Source organism: Castor canadensis, chromosome 17 (assembly GCF_047511655.1).
Source record: "Castor canadensis chromosome 17, mCasCan1.hap1v2, whole genome shotgun sequence".
Classification (NCBI taxonomy): domain Eukaryota; kingdom Metazoa; phylum Chordata; class Mammalia; order Rodentia; family Castoridae; genus Castor; species Castor canadensis.
Window position 1 is genome coordinate 102124 of NC_133402.1, and position 21054 is coordinate 123177.

A 21054-nucleotide genomic window follows, 5' to 3' on the forward strand; every position below is an offset into this window, starting at 1 on the left:
CCAAGGCTCAAGGAGAGCCTCTTCTCATGCAGCAAAGGCATCTCATCTAGCCCCTGCCTGTCCAGGCCCCTGGCAGATACCTGGCACCCAGAACACGTCCTCCCTCTGAAGGGCCCTGACCTGCACACCTGATGTAGACCCAGTCACAGTGGGCAGCCAGGCGAGGTAGGGCCTGACTCCAGAAAGGAAATGGGTAGGAAAAGAGGGGGCTGTCAAGTCCCCTAGAATGTCCTAGTGATAGGAAGCACAAAGCACCTTCATCCGTGCACCCTGCAGGTGCCAGCTGCACCTCGGGTACGATGCACATGGACACCAAGCAGAGGATACGTAGTATGTGACTGTCTGATCCAGCTCCACACTCTACCACCATGGCAAACCTCTCACTCCACATTCTCTCACTGATGCCAATTTAGAGGAGGGAGAGAGCCATGGCTCATACTGCACTCTCTGGGTGCAACTACCTTGGCCCAGGAATCCCCTGCCCTGAGAACAGGCTCAAGTGGGCTATGGCACTGTAGGTGGTCCCTGGGGCAACCACACCCAGGAAGAAGGGGCTGTGTAAAGGTGGACCAGCCCTGCCCCCATGGCTCAGCCATGTATCAATGCACTTGGTGTTTAACATGGAGGAAAAGCAAGGCCTCCTGTGGCTGGTCCTCAGTGCCCTGAGCAAGAAGATATTCCTGTGACCTGTCTGACCTAGCCAAGCTAAGAAGAGTCAAGGTAGCCAGGTGCTGGTGGCTCACGTCTGTTTTCCTAGCTACTCAGAAGGCAGAGATCAGGAGGATTGCAGTTTGAAGTCAGCACAGACAAATAGTTTGTGAGACCCTATCTCGAAAATACCAACACAAAACAATGCTGGTGGAGTGGCTCAAGGTATAGGCCCTGAGTTCAAGCCCTGGTACCGGAAAAAAAAAAAAAAAACAAGGAGGCTTTTCTCCTCTGTCCTGTGCAGGGAATGTAGCATAGTGCCTTAATGGTGACAACATCAGTTCTTAAACAGCAGCAAGACACATCAGTTGTTCTCCAAACTGCCAATTTCTACGCACCTTCTCCATGATATTTCTTCTGCTGCCCCCACCCAGGAGAGCAGCCAAGAAATGCTTTTCCCATCACCTCCCACCCAATGCTATTTCCAGCTCTCAGCTGGGGCATGGGCCAAGACACCCACATCTGGCTAAGTTTGGGACAGGCCAGCAGCCCCAGAAAGCGTGGCAGAGCTCCTCCTGCCCAGCTCAGAAGGCAAAAATGGCACCTCAGACCCCTCTCTGGGACCACAAATGCTGGGGGCAGAGGGGTCACCAGTGGGAAGGCAGTCCCACAGCCCTCATCCTACCACCAAAGACAGATTTTTCAGTCTCTTCCCTGAAGCCTCAAGCAACAGACCAAGACTCCAAGCTTCTCTTCTCAGGAGAGCTAGCAAAAATAAGTCTTTATTCTAGCAAGCAGGGAACAATCAATAGAGAAAGGAAACATGGAAAGAACACAAAATACAGGATTCCTGACAGCACCAACTGTCTGCTTACTGCAAGGTACTCCAAGGTGCCCAACATCCAATGCCCTTCCTTCCCCAGATGCATCTGGAAAACCCATCCCTAACCCCCCTGCCCCAGGCATCACCACCACTGAGGAGGGGTGCAAAGGTGGAGGGGCACAGATTGTGGCTGAGTCTGGAAGGTAAAGATTGTTCCACAGTCCTTCAAGGAGAAAACACACAAGAGGGGTTAGGGAGTAAGAAGATTGGGGGAAAGAATTAAGGTTCCAGAAGAGGGCACCACTTGGCTTCTGCCAGAGTAGATGCTAACTAGGAATGTATGAGTAGACAGAAGCTCCCAGAGCCTCACCCTTCTCTAGCCAGGGTCTTTGTGGGGTGGAAAACTCTTGTCAAACCCTAAGAAATGGCCTGGCCTCTTAAGGAATCAAAGATGGCACCATGAGAGATCTGCCCAGGAGACCCAGGTGAGTTGCTCAACTTCACCAAGCACAGTTACTCTCTCAGCATCTACACATCAGCATCTTCCTGTTTAGGAAGAGAAGAGCAAGGGAGAGGAGGCCCCAGATTGCTACAGCCATCTCCATGGAAACACTGGCCTCCAATTAACTTTCTACATAGTCAGAAAGGGAGGCCAACTAAAAATAAAAGGTCTTCTATTTTTGGGCTGTCCGATTTAGGGTATAGCACAAGGTAGCTAATGGAAAAACACAGAATCAGAATTAAGCACCAAGACTACTATCATTTCAAACACAGCTATTTCTGCTCCACCAAGGAGCTCAGTGATGCTGTATGCAGTCAGCACTCATCTAACAGGTACTGAGACCAAAAAGTGACTTTTCAATTATTAGCTAAAGGTTGGGAGTTGTCATTCTTTCTCTGATGTAGAAATGCAAGGGGAGTAGTAGGATAAGCTTGTATATAGTCCATCTTGGGTATGGAAGATAAAATCATTGTGCCTGTGCACAGTCAACTTGTCAGGACACACAGCTCTGGCAGGTGCATCTATCTCCTGTTGCACCATGAGAGATTTGACTATGTGGAAAGTTAAGTGGAGGCCAGTGTTTCCATGGAGATGGCTGTAGCAATCTGGGGCCTCCTCTCCCTTGCTCTTCTCTTCCTAAACAGGAAGATGCTGAAGTGTACATGCTGAGAGCATAACTGTGCTCAGTTAAGTTGAGCAACTCACCTGTTTCAGTCACTTAGGACACATCAGGAGAGGAAACAATGTGCAGCCCTGAACTTAAGGCTCCCACTCACCATTGGGAAAGACACACACATAACTATAAGCAAATTGAATAAACTAGAGTAACAGGACAAGGTGCAAAGAGAGGAGGTATGTGTGAGAGTAGAGGGCTTGAGCTGGGCTCCATGGAGAACCAGGAACGAGTGCCAGCTGTGAGTATAAGGGAATGCCATCTTAAGGCCTTTACATTATATGCCTGGTTCAGCCTTCTCTGCCATGCTCACAGCACCCCATGCCCTGGTCTTATGTACACGGGCATGGGGCCCTCTCCCAGTGGGAGACATACCCATGTTGTTCCCCTGGTCTCCATGAGGACTTCACTTCTCTCTCCCAAGCACCTGCTCACTCCCTGGCCACCTTTCTTCTTGAGTGCTTTACACTGAGGTTGGCTCCTCTTTACCAACTAACCAAGCTCCAGGCTCCACAGTATGGACACTGAGCACTAAGTGCTGGCACCAGGACTGCCTTGAGGGCCAGCTGTACACCTGGGCAAGCCTCTGGAGCATGTCAGGAAGACAGATGTGCTGGGAATGTGGTGCCTACTGAAAAACAGGCTTGCCCCTGTTTTTAAAGTCTGCAGTTTTAAGACAAGACCGAGGACCTGAGCTAAGTTTTTACTTCTGTGTAAGGTGTTTAATTGTTTGGTCTGAAAACACTCTGCAGGAAAAAACACTGAGGGCTTATCTAGACCTCATACAGCCAGGAGCACCCAGCCCAATCTGCAACAGGAGATAGATGCTCCTGCCAGAGCTGTGTGTCCTGACAAGATGACTGTGCACAGACACAATGATTTTATCTTCCATACCCAAGATGGACTATATACAAGCTTATCCTACTACTCCCCTTGCATTTCTACATCAGAGAAAGAATGACAACTCCCAACCTTTAGCTAATAACTGAAAAGTCACTTTTTGGTCTCAACTCTGGTCAACCTCTTCCCACCCCAGGACAGACACCTGGAATGACACTGTCCTGCACATGCTATATCTTCTGGCCTCACATACAAGCCAGCCTTCCTACATGTGGTGAGCACTTCATAACCCAAGAGAGATAGGTAAACTGCAAAAAGCCTACCTTAAAATTTCAAATAAAACTTTTTTTTTGGGGGGGGGTGTCAGGTTGAGACAGGGTCTTGCTATATAGTCCAGGCTGGCCTTGAACTCAAGATCTTCCTGTATCGGTCTTCTGAGTGCAGGGATTACAGGCATGTACCACCACAAACAAAATTTTACACAAAGGTACATTTTTATGGAAACAGAGCATATAATTCTACAAACACTCAGAGGCATGAGTGCCAACCTTGTTCAGCAGTATCAGGCTACACAACAAGCACCACCAGTCTAGTCAGGCCCTGGACAGTATTTCTCAAACTCTGAGCCTCCCAAACCCTGCCACAGCACTGTTAGCTCCAACAGCCATTCAACAAACCACTTCTTCACACCCCAAGAAACCTACATTACATTACTCTTGCTGTTATACTTTCCTTCAACCAGCAGTGCACAAGGCATGCTGAGCACCAAGGCTGAGTAAAGGAAGTGAAGGGATAACCCTCCTGCACAACCCAATGCTCAAACGAGTGAGGCGGTCGCTGGCATCTTGGCGCTCCAGAGGGAGACAGAGGGCTGACACACAATCCAGAGTGGCCTCCAGAGGGACTCATATGCCCAACCTATATTCACAGACATGTAAGTCCCTTGGGGACAGGGCTACAGGCTACTCAGCCATACCATAACCACTGAGTTTTGATTAAAATAGAAAATTCAGAGCTGGGCCTATAATCCTAGCTACTCAGGAGGCAGAGAACAGGAGGACTGAGGTTCAAAGCCAGCCCTAGGCAAATAGTTCATGAGACCCTATCTTGAAAAATACCCATCACAAAAAAGTGGCTCAAGGTGTACGCCCTGAATTCAAACACAAGTACCACAAAAAAAAAAAAAAAAAAAGCAAATTCAGAACAATTCCTTTGAAAAGTCCCTCTCTAATTTCCAATCTCATTAAGCCTCACAGATGTGCTGGTGAAGTGGCTCAAATGGTAGTGCACCTGCCTAGCAAACATGAGGCCCTGAGTTCAAACCCCAGTGCGGCCAAAAAGAGAAAAAAAAAAGCTTCACTGCTTCTGGTCTTTAGTACTGCTCTGAGAAAGCCTTTGGCAGGGATGTGGCAGAGAGTACTGTCAGAACAAAAGGCTGTGTTTTATGCTACCTGGTCAATACCATAATGTGGAGGGGACAGGCCCTTGAGACCAACCATGGACCTGGAAGATGATGTTGGAGGGGAGTGGGCAGCTGCAGAGCTGTGCTGACACTCGCAGGGGTGGAAGTAAAAAAGGATACCACTATCAAGTCTCCTGCAGAGAAGTGCATCTCTCAGCATCCCTGGGGCAGGCTCTAGGGCCCAGGACTGACTGAGGTGGGCAAATAGTTCATGAGACCCTACCTCAAAAATATTCAACACAAAAAAGGGCTGGTGGAGTGGCTCAAGCAGTAAGAGTGCCTGCCTAAAAGCATGAGGCCAAGTTCAAACCCCAGTACCACCAAAAAAACCAAACCAAAGCAAAAAAACAGAGTCAGACAACAAGAACCAGAAAGGTCCTATTCTGGGTCAGAAGCACAGCTGCACTAAATTCTCCAAAGCAGAAAGAACAAGAAACCAATCACTTAGGTATACTGAAATTCTCTTAACACATGAGAGGCCTATGCCCAGAAGTCATGAGGAGGCAATTACTAGTTGCCACTATGTCACAGAAGACAAACCTCCTTCCTATATTACAGCACCTACATTTTACAACAGAAAAGCAAATGAGGGATATGAACAGAGTGCTCACAGAAATGAAAATACAGATGGTTCAAACATAAATGCATAATATGAGCTAATCGAAATACCATTCTCCACCTCTTGTGTTGGTTAATATCCAAAAGTCCACCAAGACCCTGTGTTGGCAAAGCTTGGAGGAGAGCATCTCATGAGCTTCTGGTAAGAGCATAAATCAAGGTACAAATGTCCAGAGGGAAACACATGGATATTACAAATGCATTTTACTCATCTGTAATACTTTTAGCAATTCCTTAGGGATACAGGCACACACCCAAAATAGCACATGCAAATGGCTGAGTAGTGCATCTTACAATAGCCAAAATCTGGAACCAACTAAAGGCCCAAAAGAGGGAGCTGGCTAACTATGCAGCCAAAAACCAAATGAAAAAGCACTTCTTTGCCAATACAGACTACTAAGTTGCAAAACCAGAGAGCAAAATAATATTGCAGTGTGCTACCTCTATGTAAGGGGAATGTGGGTCTATGTACCTTCTGCCATCCTGAGGGAAAGGGGCGCACTGCTGACTGCTGGGGTGTATCCTGCCACAGTGCAGTACAACATACAATGCTGATTTTCAAAGGAAAGAATGTGTGACCTTTTCAAAAGCTGAAGTTTAAAAAAAGAAAGAAAGAAAGAAAGACATTAAAATTACCAAAATGTTAACAGTGATTATTGCTGGGTATGGGATTATAAATGGCTTTTATTTTCTTTATCCTCTTTCAAATTTCCTAAATTGTCTATCTTGAACATCTACTGTTGGTGAAATCAGAAAAAGAATCTTAAAACATTTAAAAAAAAAAAAGGGAAAGGGAAGGCTGATAGAGTGGCTCAAGCAGTAGAGCTCCTGCCTACCAAGTGTGAGGCCCTGAGTTCAAACCCTAGTACTGCTAAAATAAAATAAGAAAAAAGTTTACTGATGCTGGCAGAGTGACTCAAGTGGTAGAGCCCAGCAAGTGTGAGGCCCTGAGTTCAAACCCAAGTGCTGCCAAAATACAAAAAGAAACTAAGGTGAAAAAAAAAAGACAGAAAGGAGCCTCCTGGTGCTTACACAGGCTATGTTCTGATACTATGTACAAAGCGGAGGTAAAATAAACCTACCCCATATACACCTCAGCCTAAGCCCTGTGCCTGGTCTGTATTGTAAATGGGAAGACATGGGGTAAGAGAAAAAAAAGAGAGAAAGACAGAAAGGATCCAAACTGGGCATGGTGGAACATGCCTGAAATCCCAGCACTCAGGAGGCTGAGGCAGGAGGACCATAAATCTGATGCCAGCTGGGCTCTGGTGGCAGATACCTATAATCCTAGCTACTCAGGAGGCAGAGACCAGGAAGATCACAGTTCGAAGCCAGCCTGGGCAAATAGTTCACGAGACCCTATCTTGAAAAAACCCTTCACAAAAAAGGGCTGGTGGAGTGGCTCAAGGTGAAGGCTCTAAGTTCAAACCCCAGTACCACAAAAAAATAAATAAATCTAATTCCAGCCTTGGGCTATATAGTAAAACCCTGTCTCAGAAGATAAAAAAAGAAGGATCCTATACAAACTGTCACCACTCACACCCCAATGGGCCATGGATATGCGAGCTCAACAGCCACAGAGCTCAGGTCAGGAGGTCCAGCCACCTCAAGGGGAATCCAGATGGGAGGAATCCACCAGAAGGGAGCAAAGCCTCAGAGGCCTGGGAAGGGCACCCAGATGAACACGTGGAAAAAGAGAATGTGGGAAAGCAGAACAGCAAAGAATGAGGGAGACTAGTACTGAGGCAGGAACACACAGAAAGAGGCCCAAGGTCACGGGCAAGACAGATATGGGATCAGTCTGCACTGAGGAGAACGGTCTGGGACAGATGTGCTGGGTGCCCAGCAACGTACCCAACACTATGTGTACCCTCTGCTGTAGGTAATGAGGCACCATGTAAGTGGACACTGGTGGTGCAGAGCAGGCAATGCTCTAGGCAGGGCTGCCAGGTAGGCTCTCAGCCCCAGCTGCATCTGCAGGACCAGGATGGGCACTGGGACTCAGCCCTGAGCAGCAGCCAACCATATCTGCAGGTCTTCATTTAATAAAGTGCTCATGGCAACCCCAATGCTTGCTGCCCTCCTGCACTCAGCATACAGACTCCAACTCCCTCAGAGCATGGGTGAAGTGGGGGCAGTGACACCCTAATGAACTTGGCACTTGTCATGCGTGGTAAGATGTCACTTTGTATTTGATGATTCAAAAATACTTTCAGAATCTCATGTACAACTTTAGATTCATTTTCTGTTTTAAGAGGAGCCTGATGGTGACTGTCCCAACTGGGCATACACCACTCATCAAAGGGACTATCATTTGAAAATCAGACACTTTTCTCAAGGGTTGGCCACACAGCTGCCCCTCCCCTGCCCTCTCTCACCCCCATCTCAACAGAGCTCCAGCACCTGCACACAAGAACAGTGCCCAGCATTGAGGAGCCCCATATGAGAATGTGCTCGGGTCAGGAGCCTAGGAAGCTGACCCATGAGGAGGGGGCTCAATGAGTATGCCCGCCTGTCCTACCTGTCATAAGCTTCCTTGAGGTCCCTGGCCAGCTTGCATTTAGGCAGGATGTGATGAAACGGGGACTGAGGACCTTCATTTGCTGCAAGAATCACAACAGAGAAGGATTTAGAACTTCCAAAGCAAGGAAATGTGCATAGGCTAGAATAGGGACTATCTTTAAAATAAGTCCAACTTCAAGAGGTTTGAGTACTCTGACAATTAAGACAGGGTATGTGTTCAACCACTTTTACACGGAATGCTTATAATTAAGCATCATCATTGGCCCCTATAACTGTGCAGTCACAGGAGCAAGCCATCCCACTGCCACTCCAGAAGGGCCATCTGAGACCGGCAGACCATTTCTGTCTCGGTAACCAGGCATTTCAATGCCACATCCCTCTCCTCACCTCACACATCTATGCTAATGAATTTGTTTTTATGATTGAAATGTCTTATTAATCCATTTCTGTAAGTCTGTAACAGAAAATCATATACTTCAGTTTCCTTTTTACATCTAGTGGTAGTTTCAGACTCTAAAGAGAATTTTTTAAAAAATAAAACACCTGAGTTATTATTATCATAATTATAATTAGCACACAACTGGCCAAAATAGGAATGTAAGTTTTGCATGTGTGTGGTGGTAGGAATCAAACTCAGAGCCTCATGTATGCTAAGCAAGTGCTCTACCACTATCCTATCCCTAGATTACAAATTTTAACAGCTAATTTTCAAACAAAAAAGTAAATTTTTCAGTGCGGCATGGCTCAAGAGCAGAATGCCTGCCTCAAAAGCATGAAGCCCTGAGTTCAAACCCCTGAACCACTAAAAAAATAAGTAAATTTTGACTGAAAATGCACTTGAGTCAGACAAGGTTATTGATGGTGTGGTTTGGCTGCGCTGGGTTTGTACTGGGGTTTCAACTAGGTAGATGCTCACCATTTGGAGGCATGCCGCCAGCATAGGTTTTCTTTTCCTTTTTTTTTTTTTTAATTAAGTGATGTATAACAATCACTGCTTTTACTTATGGCTACAAAGACTAGTCTGATTTCAACTGTGTTCCTCATTCCCTCTTCTGTAGGGAGTGCCAACCTTAGGAAAAAGGAAAAGCTTGTTACATGTCCCCCACACTCTAGCACTTTTGGGTATACCAAAAGTTACACAGTGCTCCATGAGCAAAGATTGTTTTTCACAATTGGTTAGCTGTAACTTGGTTAGATGCTCCTTCAATTTGGCTAAAAGTAAACAATGGAAACCACCCACCTCACTGGATATTCCTAACTAGCTCTCCCCCAAGTCTTCCTACCCCAGGGCAACATGACCAAGTACCTGTCCTGGTGAAGTGTGATCAAACAGCAATATGTGGGGAAGGAGAATGTTTCCAGTTGGGAAATCAATTTAGGCTCATTCACTCAGGAAAGCGAATCTACAAATGAGCCCGAGGGAGTCTTCCTGTGCCCCCAGGCATAATCAGCCCAGTTTCTGTATTTACAAAATGGGAGAGTCCTTACTGGCCAGGGCTTCTCCAAAAGCCAGTGCTACCATTAACTCCAGACTGCTTGGTTTGGTATGCCCTGGGGGAGGACCCTGGAGAAAAGAGATTCTCTATACTCTCAGCAGATCTCAAGTTCAAATAGAACTTGTATCTGAGCAGACCTGCCACAAGGCAGGACGCCCTGCCCCTTCATATCTAGGACATCACTTTAACAGTGTCCCTGGAACTGAAAGGCCAATTTATAGGACATCTACAATTGCCTCAAAACAAACACACTGACTGGCTCCCTCCAGAGTGGTCCACACAAGGAGAAGCCCTGAGCCAGCCCAGACCTACATTCATCATGCCTACCGGACTCACCCTCAGCCATGGTGGACACCTCATCCTGGAGTGCCAGGATCAACTTGGCCTCTCGAGTGAGGTACTGACAGCGGCGCTCCTCGTGCTGCAGCACAGTGGCGATGCGCCGAGACAGGTTATGCAGACAGTTGATCACAGATGGGTCCGCGTTGGCCTGCAGGAGGCCATACAGACTCAATCATGCACAAAGGGACAGCTAGACACAGTTTAAAGGGAGCAAATACATGTGCATAGCAAACGCTTAAACCCTAACCACTTCTCTTCCCTAGGTTCCCTCCAGAGGCCAGTACCATTCAAAATTGCTTGTGCCTTCCACAACCCACCCACAGCAATGCTGGATGCCAACCCCACCCTCTATCTTGGGAACTACCTAGATGGCTGCAGAGATAACCTTATGAGGGACACATGCATTTCCACTGTGACAGGACCATGTAGAAAAGCAGGGTACAGCTGAGGGCACAGATCTCACCCTCCCACTCGCAGTGTGATCCTGAGGCACAGATCCTCAATCTAAGGAAGAACAACCAACAACTGAGCAAAGGAAACCAAACAGTGCTCAGAACAGAGCCTGCCCTGAGCAAAACCATGGAGTTGTCTCGATCATTGCAGTGTACTGACTATCAGTGGACATGACTGGCCTAGGGTATGAGAGAATTCAGTCACAACAGGCCACGTTTTACTCGAAGCACTATGGTTAACTGTTCACAGAATATGCTCTGTGAATTAACAAGAGAACCCACTCACTCTAGACCCACATTCCTAACCCCAATGCTTCTTCTACACTTACACTGAATAGGTCAAAAGAGCATTCAGGAGGCTCTCTCGGGAGTGTCCCTCCCCACTCTGGATCCTATCGGAAGCCACAGTCAGCCAGGCAGGTGTATCTGTCCAGGCCAGGGGTGGAGCTCATCACTGTAGGGGTCTAAGGATGCTCAACTGAGCAGATAAGTGAGCTGAGCATGACTCGGTGCTTCTGGAGGCCAACAGGGCTGCTGAGTCATATTACAGGGGTGGAGGGAAGGGAAAAGGACAAATGGCACCACTGATTAGAACCTCTGCTGCTGCCTCCTCTTCTGTTTGTCAGGCAGTGCAGTGCCTAATGAGTGTCCATAGCCAGACTTCAGGGTTTGGACTATGCACTTTTTCACCTGAAGGTGGAAAAGAGTTTCTATACTCTCAGCAGACCCTAAGTTCATAAACAGAACTTGCACCTTGGCAGATTTGCCATAGGCAGCACACTTTGCTCCTTCATGTCTAGGGCATATTCTTAATAGTGTCCCCAGAGGGCCAATTTATAGAATATATGCAACTGTCTTAAGACAAAATACACACTTAGAAAAAAATACTCTCACCAGAATGGCAAGGAGGAGACTGTTCTTGAACATGTGATTACTCCCTTGAAGAAGGAATCAGTCACACCTGAGCTCAACCCTCTGCTGAAGACACCACCAGCTGAGGCACAGAAGTGTGACTCTGGCAGATGCCCAGGCCCATTTGCTTGACTTTCCCTTATGTGCAAGGTGGTGCTTGCCCCAGATGAGGCTCAATGACCTGCACCAAGTGAGTTGCCTGCAAAGTCTGAGGCTGTTCAGAGAGCTAAGAAAGCTGCCCTAGGGTATACAACGCTGAGGAAGAACACTTTCACAGCAGTTGCTATGAAGCAGTACAAAGTTTACAACATGTTCACATGTGAGACTTTCTCATCCCCAAAACCTGTATCTAAGCACAACCAGACCTTCAAAGTTCACTTCTTTGCAGGACACACAGAAACAGAAAGCATGTATGACCACCTGCACAACGAGATGTATCCAGTGTGGAACATGTGATGGACAAAGGGAAGGAGACCTCTGGCTGCTGAGAAGCAGGCACCACGTGCACTGAGTGGACTATGTTTGCATCCTAGTTCAGGCAGGCTAACAGGTGAAATGTTTTCTCAGTCAGAAGTTCCAGTGGACCAGATACAAAGTTAATATCAACAAATTATGGTAAATTTGGTCAGATGTAAAGAAGATATCATGGCATAAAATTTTTTTGGGGGGACTGGGGTTTGAACTCAGGGCCTCATGCTTGCTAGACAGGTGTTCTACCACTTGAGCCACTCAATTTTTTTTTTTCTTTTTTTGTGGGATTGGGGTTTGAACTAAGGGCTTCATGCTTCCGAAGCAGGTGCTCCACCACTTGAGCCAAACCTCCAGTCCAAAAGTGTACTTTTTTTTTGGTGGTGCTATTTTTTCCTGGCTGCCTTTGATCTGTGATCTTCCTGATCTCTGCTTCTTGAGTAGCTAGGATTATAGGCGTGAGTTAGCCAAACTATACATTTTTAAATGACTACCACTCTAAATTATCAATTCTTTGCAATACTTAACCTTTCTCCCACCCTTCAACGTCATGGCCAGCTGAAGTCCTATACTACCTTGTTTCCTGATACTTTTACCCGGCAGTAGTCTATCTGTACCTTTTCAGGTTCTGACTCATCTCCATTTCTCCTTTTTCATGGCCAATATATTATAGCACAGGCCAGTGCTTAAGACATTGTTTAATCATTCCACAACTACTGGACAATAGGATTATTTCTAGCTTAATTATTATTATAAAAATCTCTACACAAATGTGAAGCTCGTTTTCTTGACAATATTCCAACAGCCGATTGCTGGTCTCAGGACATACGTTCTGTAGTTAAGTGCTGTTCCCCAGAGATGGCTGCTTGCCTACATCAGCCCAGTGGGGCCACAGCACTTCTTACCACTTGTCCCATAGGGGTTATAGATGATGACAGGTAGACAGCATTTGTCATGGTTTTTGTTTGCTTGTTTTTTCACTTTATTTCTCTTTGTGGCTGTTTGTATTCTGTAATTATATAAGAAATACAAGAGCCGGGCATGGTGGCTCATACCTGTAATGCTGGCTACTTGGGAGGCAGAGATCGGAAGGATCAGCAGCCAGCCTGCATAAACAGAGGAGACCCTATTTGAAAATAAGCAAAAAGGGCTGGTGACATAGCTCAAGTGGCAGAGCATGTGCACAGCAAGCACAAGGTCTGAGTTCAAACTCTAATACTATCAAAACAAGAAAAACAAAAACAAAAACAAAAACAAAAAAACAGGAATACTGTGAAAGTACAAACAATGCAGAAGAGGATCAAAAAGAAAGTGAAGACCACCACCTGGGACTTCAGGCCCAGGGACAGCCATCAGCAACAAACATAACAAGCTGTTTTGGCTGAATTTTGTTTGTTTGCTGTGTGAGGATGGAACTCAGGGCCTTAAGCATAGTAGAAAGCACCTGACAACTGAGCTACATTCCCAGTCCCAAAATACCACTTTGTTTTCATTTGTAGTTCTTTACTTATCAACAAGGTAATCCAGTTTTAAAAATGAAGCTCCATTTAAATGCAACTTTTCTCTATCATTTCAGTTCTGAACCATGTACAAGGGGACCTGTACCTCCACATCAAGTAAGGCTCAATGGAAAAAAAGTATGCTGAGACAACATCACGTGCAGGTCTCCTTTCTCTGGGTGTTTCTGGAGCACAGACTGTCCCTTGTACCTGAAATCCAATCACTTCCTTGCTGTCACTTCCTGCTCATAAATTTCTATGCAGGTCATGGATGCCCAGCTAGAAGGTGCTATTAGATTATTGGATGAAAACTTGATAGTAAAATATTTCAGAGGAATTCCATTATTTAACCATCACAGGACATAAATTTCTTAGGTACTTCAAAGTTCCTTCATGATATAAGCTAATCATACCCAGGGATGCATTTTCTGTTTATTTGACTTCCTTATATTTTGAAAGGTTTGTTTGTTTGTTTGTTTGTTTGTTTATTTATTTTGGTGGGACTGGGGTTTGAACTCAGGGCTTCATGTGAAAGGTTTATTGAAAAGGCATTTAGTGAAAACAATCTCAGACAGAGCTGGGAACTACCTTAAGAAACAATGAGACTTACTTTAAAAAGTGGAAAATATAACAAGTGTGGGTAGGGTTGAGGCGAAATTGCACACATAGTACAGCTGCTATGGAAAAGTTGGGAAGATCCTTAAAAGGTTAAAGAGTTACCAGATGAACCAAAATTTCACTCCTAGGTGTATTTCCAAGAGACATAAAAACATATGTTCACACAAAAACTTACAGACAAAGCTGGGTGTGGGAGCACTCTGCATGTGCCCCAGGAAGGATCAGTGTCATGGCCCACCCCAGTCTAGCTCTGATCACTGAAATGGGCTGTTCTCCCTCCAGTCCTCCCCACTGATCTAAACAATCTGTGCAAACACTTACCCTCAATGCAAATACCACATTAAAAAGAATCATGGTAGGTGCTTCCCTCTTCGGGGATGGATCTGTTTTAGAGACCTGTAAGAGGCATAATCCTAATGAATTAAGAGCCTTGACTTTCCAAGGAAAGTTTTTTAGGGCTACTCTACACAAGAAAATGCTCTAGAGAGCTAGGGAACCAGAGAAAAACACCCCAGGGTCTTTGAGTAAGTGATAAGTGAGTTTACTGGGAGGAGTGCTTAATGCCCAAATAGATGAGTGGCAGCTGTAGTGGGAGTCAATGGAAAGAAGCTAACAATGCCCAGAGGTGACAGGATGGAAAGGTGCTCATGTGGAGGCTCAGACTCCCATCCTGCTGCTAACCCCAGTGTCCACCCTGCATCCACCTGGGCTGTCTCTGCCCCATATGGGAAGTAGTCAGGACCATTTAGATACAGGACAATGCTCAGACCAGCAAAGGCCTGAGAAGCCTGATGAGAGAGGGCAGCCAGCCTCACTGCAGAACCAAATCCTTATCTCTGTACTCCCAGCTCTGGCATTCGGCCAGCTTCAATCACAAGCACCAAAGCACTCAAATGCAGCATTCTGCAGGGTACAATAGAGCTCTTCAAAGCCAAGTGCAAGTGTCTCCACTAGGAGCAGTCAAAGCCCAGATCCCAGCTCTCCCTTGGCCACCCAGGGAAGACACCCACCCCTGACAGTCACTTCAGTTCTACAGGGAGTGACACTCCTCCCTCCTACAACCACAGTCAGGTCACTGAGTCCCGTGGGTGAGGCCTGGCGAGGAGAGGAAGTTCTGTCCAAGGAGCCAGACACACCCAGCCACCCCTGCAGCTTCTTCCATGGGCTCAATCATGGAGAAGACCTGCAAATACAGCACAGAGACTGAGCCAATTTCCTACTTGTATAAATGTAGCTAAATTCTGTGCGACAGACTGAAACCCTTCAGAATCTGAGTAACCGGTCACAAGTCTTGCCTGTGTGCAAAGGGCTGATTGGCAGCTCTGGTGAAAAGCTCTCTCTGGTACCAGTGCATTCTGATTTGCTAATACTCCTCAGTATTATAATATTCAGTAAATGATAAATAATAATAGTGCCTATTATAAGGATGATTTAGTAAGAAAAAAAATGCTTGCACCATTTTTCAGAGTTCAGAGGTTTGACAGATGCTGGCTAACTCATTCTCTCAACCTCCCCTGGTAACAGACACCCTAAATACAAAGGGGAAGGTCACTATCAATAGAGATTCAGAATGCAAACAGCAAACACTAATGGAAGGGGGCTGCCTTGTAGCTCAGTAGTATAGCATTTGCCTAGCACCTGAGAGGCCTTGGGTTTGATCCCACAACTGGATGACAAGGACTAAGCACTGGGGCAAGGACCCCTGTCTTTCTCTGCTAGAGCCCTAGGGTCTATGAAGGTACATGGCTCATAGGAAGTGCCTAACCAGGTCTGCTGCCCAAAAAGGGCCATACCTCCCAGGCAGGGCCGTACCTGCCCCAGACCATGCTGCAGCAGCGTTGGATGCCCAACAAACCGAACATTATCAATCTTCAGCTCAAATTTTTGGCCGCACATTTCAGACTTGGTTGCCAAAATTGTCGCCAGAATAACATCTGAAAACCTGAAAATTAAAAACAAAGTAGAGAAACAACAACAACAAAACAAAGTAGAATAGAAATAAGTTAACAAAGTATTACAGCACCAGACCCCAAAACCCTTCAGATGGGAGGGTCTTGGTAAATGGCAATTCTGTGGAGCCACTCTGCCCCCATTGCTGATGGGCATGTCTATCAAAATCAGTGGCTCTCTTGAAGCGATTCCAAGGTTAGGGATATAAAATCACCAGAATTATAGGTAAAAGGCAGGAGAAGCACAGGCTGAAGGCACATGCTGTCATTTCTTGCATGCTCTTGAAATTAGGAAAGAAAACAGCTGCAGTTTGCATTTAAAAGGCGAATCAGCCGGAACCAGCACTGCCCTCAAGAGCCACTCACTAAGGCTCACAAGCAGAGAGGTCTCTCCCCACTGCATTCAGGTTACTGGACTGCATCCCTCATCCCCAGGACCCCTGCCCCTCCCCAAATACTGCCACATAAAGGATAGGGGACAGCACTCAGTGATGTGTGCAGCGTGCTAACTACTTTCCTCACAGCATAGCTGCCCAGCTCTTCTCTTATCTCTGAACACTTAAAACTTTCCAGTTTTTATTAAGGAAGGAACTTGTTGCAAGACATGCAGACCCACTGTGTTACATGAACATGGGATGCAGAAAACTGAGTGCCATGGAGAAGAAGGAACAGCTAGGGTGTGGTGAAAGTTCACCCCTTCCAAGGTGCATCTGCACATTCATCTCCCTATAGGCAACCCTGGTCCTCCCTGCCTGGGAGATACAGATAAGGAGGGTGCCTGAAGGGAGGAGGGTGCTGGGGTGTGGTGCTGCCTGTTATCTCTGAGCCCAAGGCCTGAAGGTCTTGGCTGTAGAAACAGGGCACACCTACACAGCTTCTGATCTGGACCTGGAAGAGTGAGAACTCCCATTCTTCCCTATCCACCAAGGAAAGCACTTCTAATGTCTGAGTTGGGAGGGCATGCTGTCTAGGGGAAGGAGGCTTCAGCTTCCACAGCCATATTCTACCCTGGGCAGGGGGATCCCCACAGTGCATAGTCCTGAAAGAGACCATTAGGAACAGGACATTCCAGTGTGCGTCCTCTGTCATGCTTTTCTCCTAGAGGTCCTCCCGATGAAAGGAGGAGAAGAGTCTAATATCATCAACTCAAATACAGTGAATGACTCTGGGATTATAAAAAGAAAAGGTCCAGGAGGGAGGCACTGGGGTCATATCCAACCACCAAACAAGACTATAAAAAGACAGGAAGTCTGGAGCAAGAGCCTTGGGTGGGGAGAGGGACAGAATGGGAGATAAAGAAGAATAATAGAAGGAGTGAATTTAACTAAGATATATTTAAGCACGTATGTAAATGTCACAATGTACCCCCACTATAATAATAATTTAAAAATTAAAAAATTTTTTAAAAGAGCCTTATTGTGGTCAACTGACATATGGACAAAATATAAGACAAGCAGCTGTGGAATTCTTTCCAAGTCTACCCTGTGCCAATGGGGGTATCTCAGACTGCCAAGGCCTGTAGGGTTCACACTCATCTCCAGCCTTCCTCTAGAATGGGAAAGATCTTCTAGTTGTCCTAGGTCCCCAAACAAACCAGATGCAGAGACTGCACAAAATGGGCTATCTTGCCTCATACAGACAGGTATGGTCAAACCTGCCAAAACTAATCTTCTCAGAACATTCTGGGAGCTGCAGGACCCACCATACTTGGTCTCTCCCTCCCTGGAACATGGCTGCCTGAGTAATTAAAAGACACTTGGAAGATTTCAGTACCTTAGACCAGAGGCACTGTAGGTTTTCTTCAAAAGGTACACTGCTCACTCTGCCTTATAACTCCTGTCTGAGGGGCAGAGGGATGTGGAAGAAGGTTTGGGATAGTAAGACAGTACCACACTTCCGCTCTAGCAACTGATTTAGTGCCAACATTTCACATCCTATCTAAACAAACTCTCTACTCTACCATCCCTTTGGGACTTGGGACACAGAAACAGCAGACAAAACATGTCTATCATTCCAAAAAGCTTATTTGCTCCTGTGTTAGTCAAAAATCTCCATTAAAAACCATGGCTCTGCCATGAAGAGCCACAGAGATGATCCAGCCCTACCCCTCGGGCACCAGTCCACGGACCTAAATTACTCTGCTGGTGAGCAATGGTGGCCAGCTTATGTCTATAAATCCTAAAATCCCAACATGTCCTTGCAGGAGCCAAATAAAATCTATTTCTCTCCTGGCAGTAAGGGTCCTAGAGACAACCAACTAGAAAGCCCTGTGCTGCTGAGGTCAAGTCACACTACCCCTCTGAGACAACCAGCAGATAGCTACTCTGCTTACCTGAGTAAATATGGCCCAAATGTTGCAGCTTATTATTACAGGTTTATGATGAAAAGATACTTGTGTGGCTCTATACTTTCCATAGTGTCTGGTGATGTGATATGCACAAAGATACAGATAGGAGACTGGGAGAGGGGGCAAAATTTACATATAGCAAACTGAACCATAAACAAGTAACAATGTTTATTTTTTGTTTCAAAATTTACAAAACACCTTTTGATGGTGAAAGGCTGGTAAATGTACTATAATACTGCTGGGCACCAGTGACTCATGCCTGTAATCCTAGCTACTTGGAAGGCTGAGATCAGGAGAATCTCGGTTTAAGGCCAGCCTGGGCAAACAGTTCATAAGACCCTATCTCCAAAATAACCAGAGCAAAATGGACTGGAGGTGTGCCTCAAGTAGTACAGCTCCTGCTTTTTTTTTTTTTTTTTTTATTCATATGTGCATACAAGGCTTGGTTCATTTCTCCCCCCTGCCCCCACCCCCTCCCTTACCACCCACTCCACCCCCTCCCGCTCCCCCCCCCACAGCTCCTGCTTTGCAAGTGCAAAGCCCTGAGTTCAAACCTCAGTCCCACCAAAAAAAAAAAAAAAAAGGGAAAACAACACAGTAAAACACCTGTTTTAAAAAAAGTTAACAATTTCTAGACTTATTTGAAAATTCAAGAAAAGCACATTTAGGAAGCTGCACCAGCCCAGATGGAAAACAGGCCAGGACTGAGACAGTCTTCAGCAAGCTTCCCTAGTTTGGCCCAAAAAATGGAGGGGAAGAGAGCCTGGAAGGGAGCTTGACTCTGCTCTTCTATTTGCCTCCTTTTTGGGAGCTCACAGAACCTGTGTGTGTCTGGGATGCCCCACTTCTTCTACAACATCCTACATAAGCACCATATCAACTCCATGGGAACATTTTTGCCTTTACTAAGCATACTCAATATCATCTAAGCCTGAGCACCACACTTAACACCCAAACACAGTTCACACTTACAGACTCCACTAAGCCCCCTTGAAAGCTAAAGAAAAAGAGCAACCACAGCAGGTTTCTCAGCACGGCAGTGGGATAAGGATTGAGAATCCCCACTCCTGCTTACCCACGACCTTCATAGGACTACTGGCTCCTACCTGCAAGAAGAGATTTATGTGCCACACCAGATCCCAGAAGTCCCTCTGGTGGTAGCCAAGCATGCCTTGGACTCTGAGGTAAATAACTAAATAACTCTGGGTGGACAAAGGACAGGAGTAATGAGGAAGTCTGAGCTTTTGCAGGGGGGGACTGAACAGGTCCAATCTAGGGCCTGTGAGCCTCGTTAGTCATTCTTCAACATTGAGGGAAATTAGGAATTTAAGCACAATTACAAGAGAAGGCAGACGGAATCAAGACAGAAAGATGGTGGAGAAGTCTTGATCTTACCCTGCAACCAATTGCTCATCGGTTGGAGGACATGGCTCGCTGAAATGGGAACAGGACCATCAAGACCAAACAAAAACATTGTTTCTTAACAACTATGAAAAGTTACAAGGTTGTCTAACAAAAACAGTATCATTACATGTTAAGTGCATCAAGCAACTTACTGGACAAGAAAGATGACACAGGTACCCACGACAGACACTTACCACGAGATTTTCTTACTAAAGCTCAAATTCTCACATGTAAATATAAAATCAAGCCCAACACTGCAAGACCTGGGCCAGACCCCAGTGTCGTAAGAATTAGCTGGACCCCTGAGCACAAGGGTCTGACCTTTCCAAGAATGGGTCTGTCATCTGTATGATTTTACCTGCACAGGACCCAATAAGAGTCCTCAGTAAGCCTTCAGAACTATGGTGTCATGTGACTGTCATCAGCCCTAACTCTTGAGACTGCCTGCTCACTGACCTGAGCCTCTGCCTGCAACAGCCAAAGGGTCATGGTAGATCCACACATACTTGCATCACAAAACATCTGGGACTTCTCCACTGTCTTAGTGTTTTTAGAAAAAGTTTAAGAATTCATGTTCCTTTATTCTAGGACAGGCTACCTTTCAAGTACACATGGAAACGTGAACCAGGGAGCAGCAGTTGAGGGCCCTGCCACCACTATACCATGCCACCAGGGCTCCATGACCAGCCTGAGGCTCCCCACAGTTCTCACCAAGAAACACACTGCCAAAGACCCATGCAAAAGAACACACAACAAAGGAACCCTTTCCTCAGCAGCTCCCAAACTTCAGTTCTTTGAGCTGTGTAATAGCAAAGGTTTAAGATGTTCTGTAGATTTTCTTTTTTTTTTTTTCATTGTTTTATTATTCATATGTGCATACAAGGCTTGGGTCATTTCTCCCCCCTGCCCCCACCCCCTCCCTTACCACCCACTCCGCCCCACCCCCTCGATACCCAGGACCCAGGAGAAACTATTCTGCCCTTATCTCTAATTTTGTTGAACAGAGAGTATAAGCAATAATAGGAAGGACTAAGTGTTTTTTAAGGATAGCTATACAGGGAGTTGACTCACATTGATTTCCTGTGCGTGTGTGTTACCTTCTAGGTTAATTCTTCTTGAACTAACCTTTTCTCTAGTTCCTGGTCCCCTTTTCCTATTGGCCTCAGTTGCTTTTAAGGTATCTGCTTTAGTTTCTCTGCATTAAGGGCAACAAATGCTAGCTAATTTTTTAGGTGTCTTACCTATCCTCACCCCTCCCTTGTGTGCTCTCGCTTTTATCATATGCTCAAAGTCCAATCCCCTTGTTGTGTTTGCCCTTGATCTAATGTCCACATATGAGGGAGAACATACGATTTTTGGTCTTTTGAGCCAGGCTAACCTCACTCAGAATGATGTTCTGTAGACTTTCAAAGACACCCCAAAAAGTCAGAATCCTAGAAGTTCCAGTCTGACCCAGCTTTATCTCCTATAGCTAGACA

General features: G+C 46.0%; 1 protein-coding gene and 1 non-coding gene across 10 annotated transcripts in view; one reads left to right on the forward strand and one right to left on the reverse strand.

The window, feature by feature from the left end:
* Positions 1–21054, reverse strand: part of Nprl3 (NPR3 like, GATOR1 complex subunit) — a 37439-nt gene that overhangs the window by 10787 nt on the left and 5598 nt on the right. For 2 of the 9 annotated variants that reach the window (XM_074059803.1, XM_074059801.1), the window contains exons 3-7: positions 19568–19606; positions 15689–15818; positions 14198–14272; positions 9922–10075; positions 8088–8169 (exon numbers count right to left, since the gene is read on the reverse strand). In XM_074059803.1, coding sequence (XP_073915904.1) covers positions 8088–8169; positions 9922–10075; positions 14198–14272; positions 15689–15818; positions 19568–19606 — 480 coding nt within the window. Of the gene's footprint in view, positions 1–8087; positions 8170–9005; positions 9866–9921; positions 10076–14197; positions 14273–14886; positions 15613–15669; positions 15819–19567; positions 19607–21054 lie in introns of those variants that run through there. The other 7 variants (XM_020177000.2, XM_074059804.1, XM_074059805.1 and 4 more) reach the window with 7 other exon arrangements.
* On the forward strand, positions 6582–6708 carry LOC141418717 (small nucleolar RNA SNORA51). The gene has a single exon (XR_012443370.1). It is a non-coding gene; the product is annotated as a small nucleolar RNA SNORA51 (small nucleolar RNA).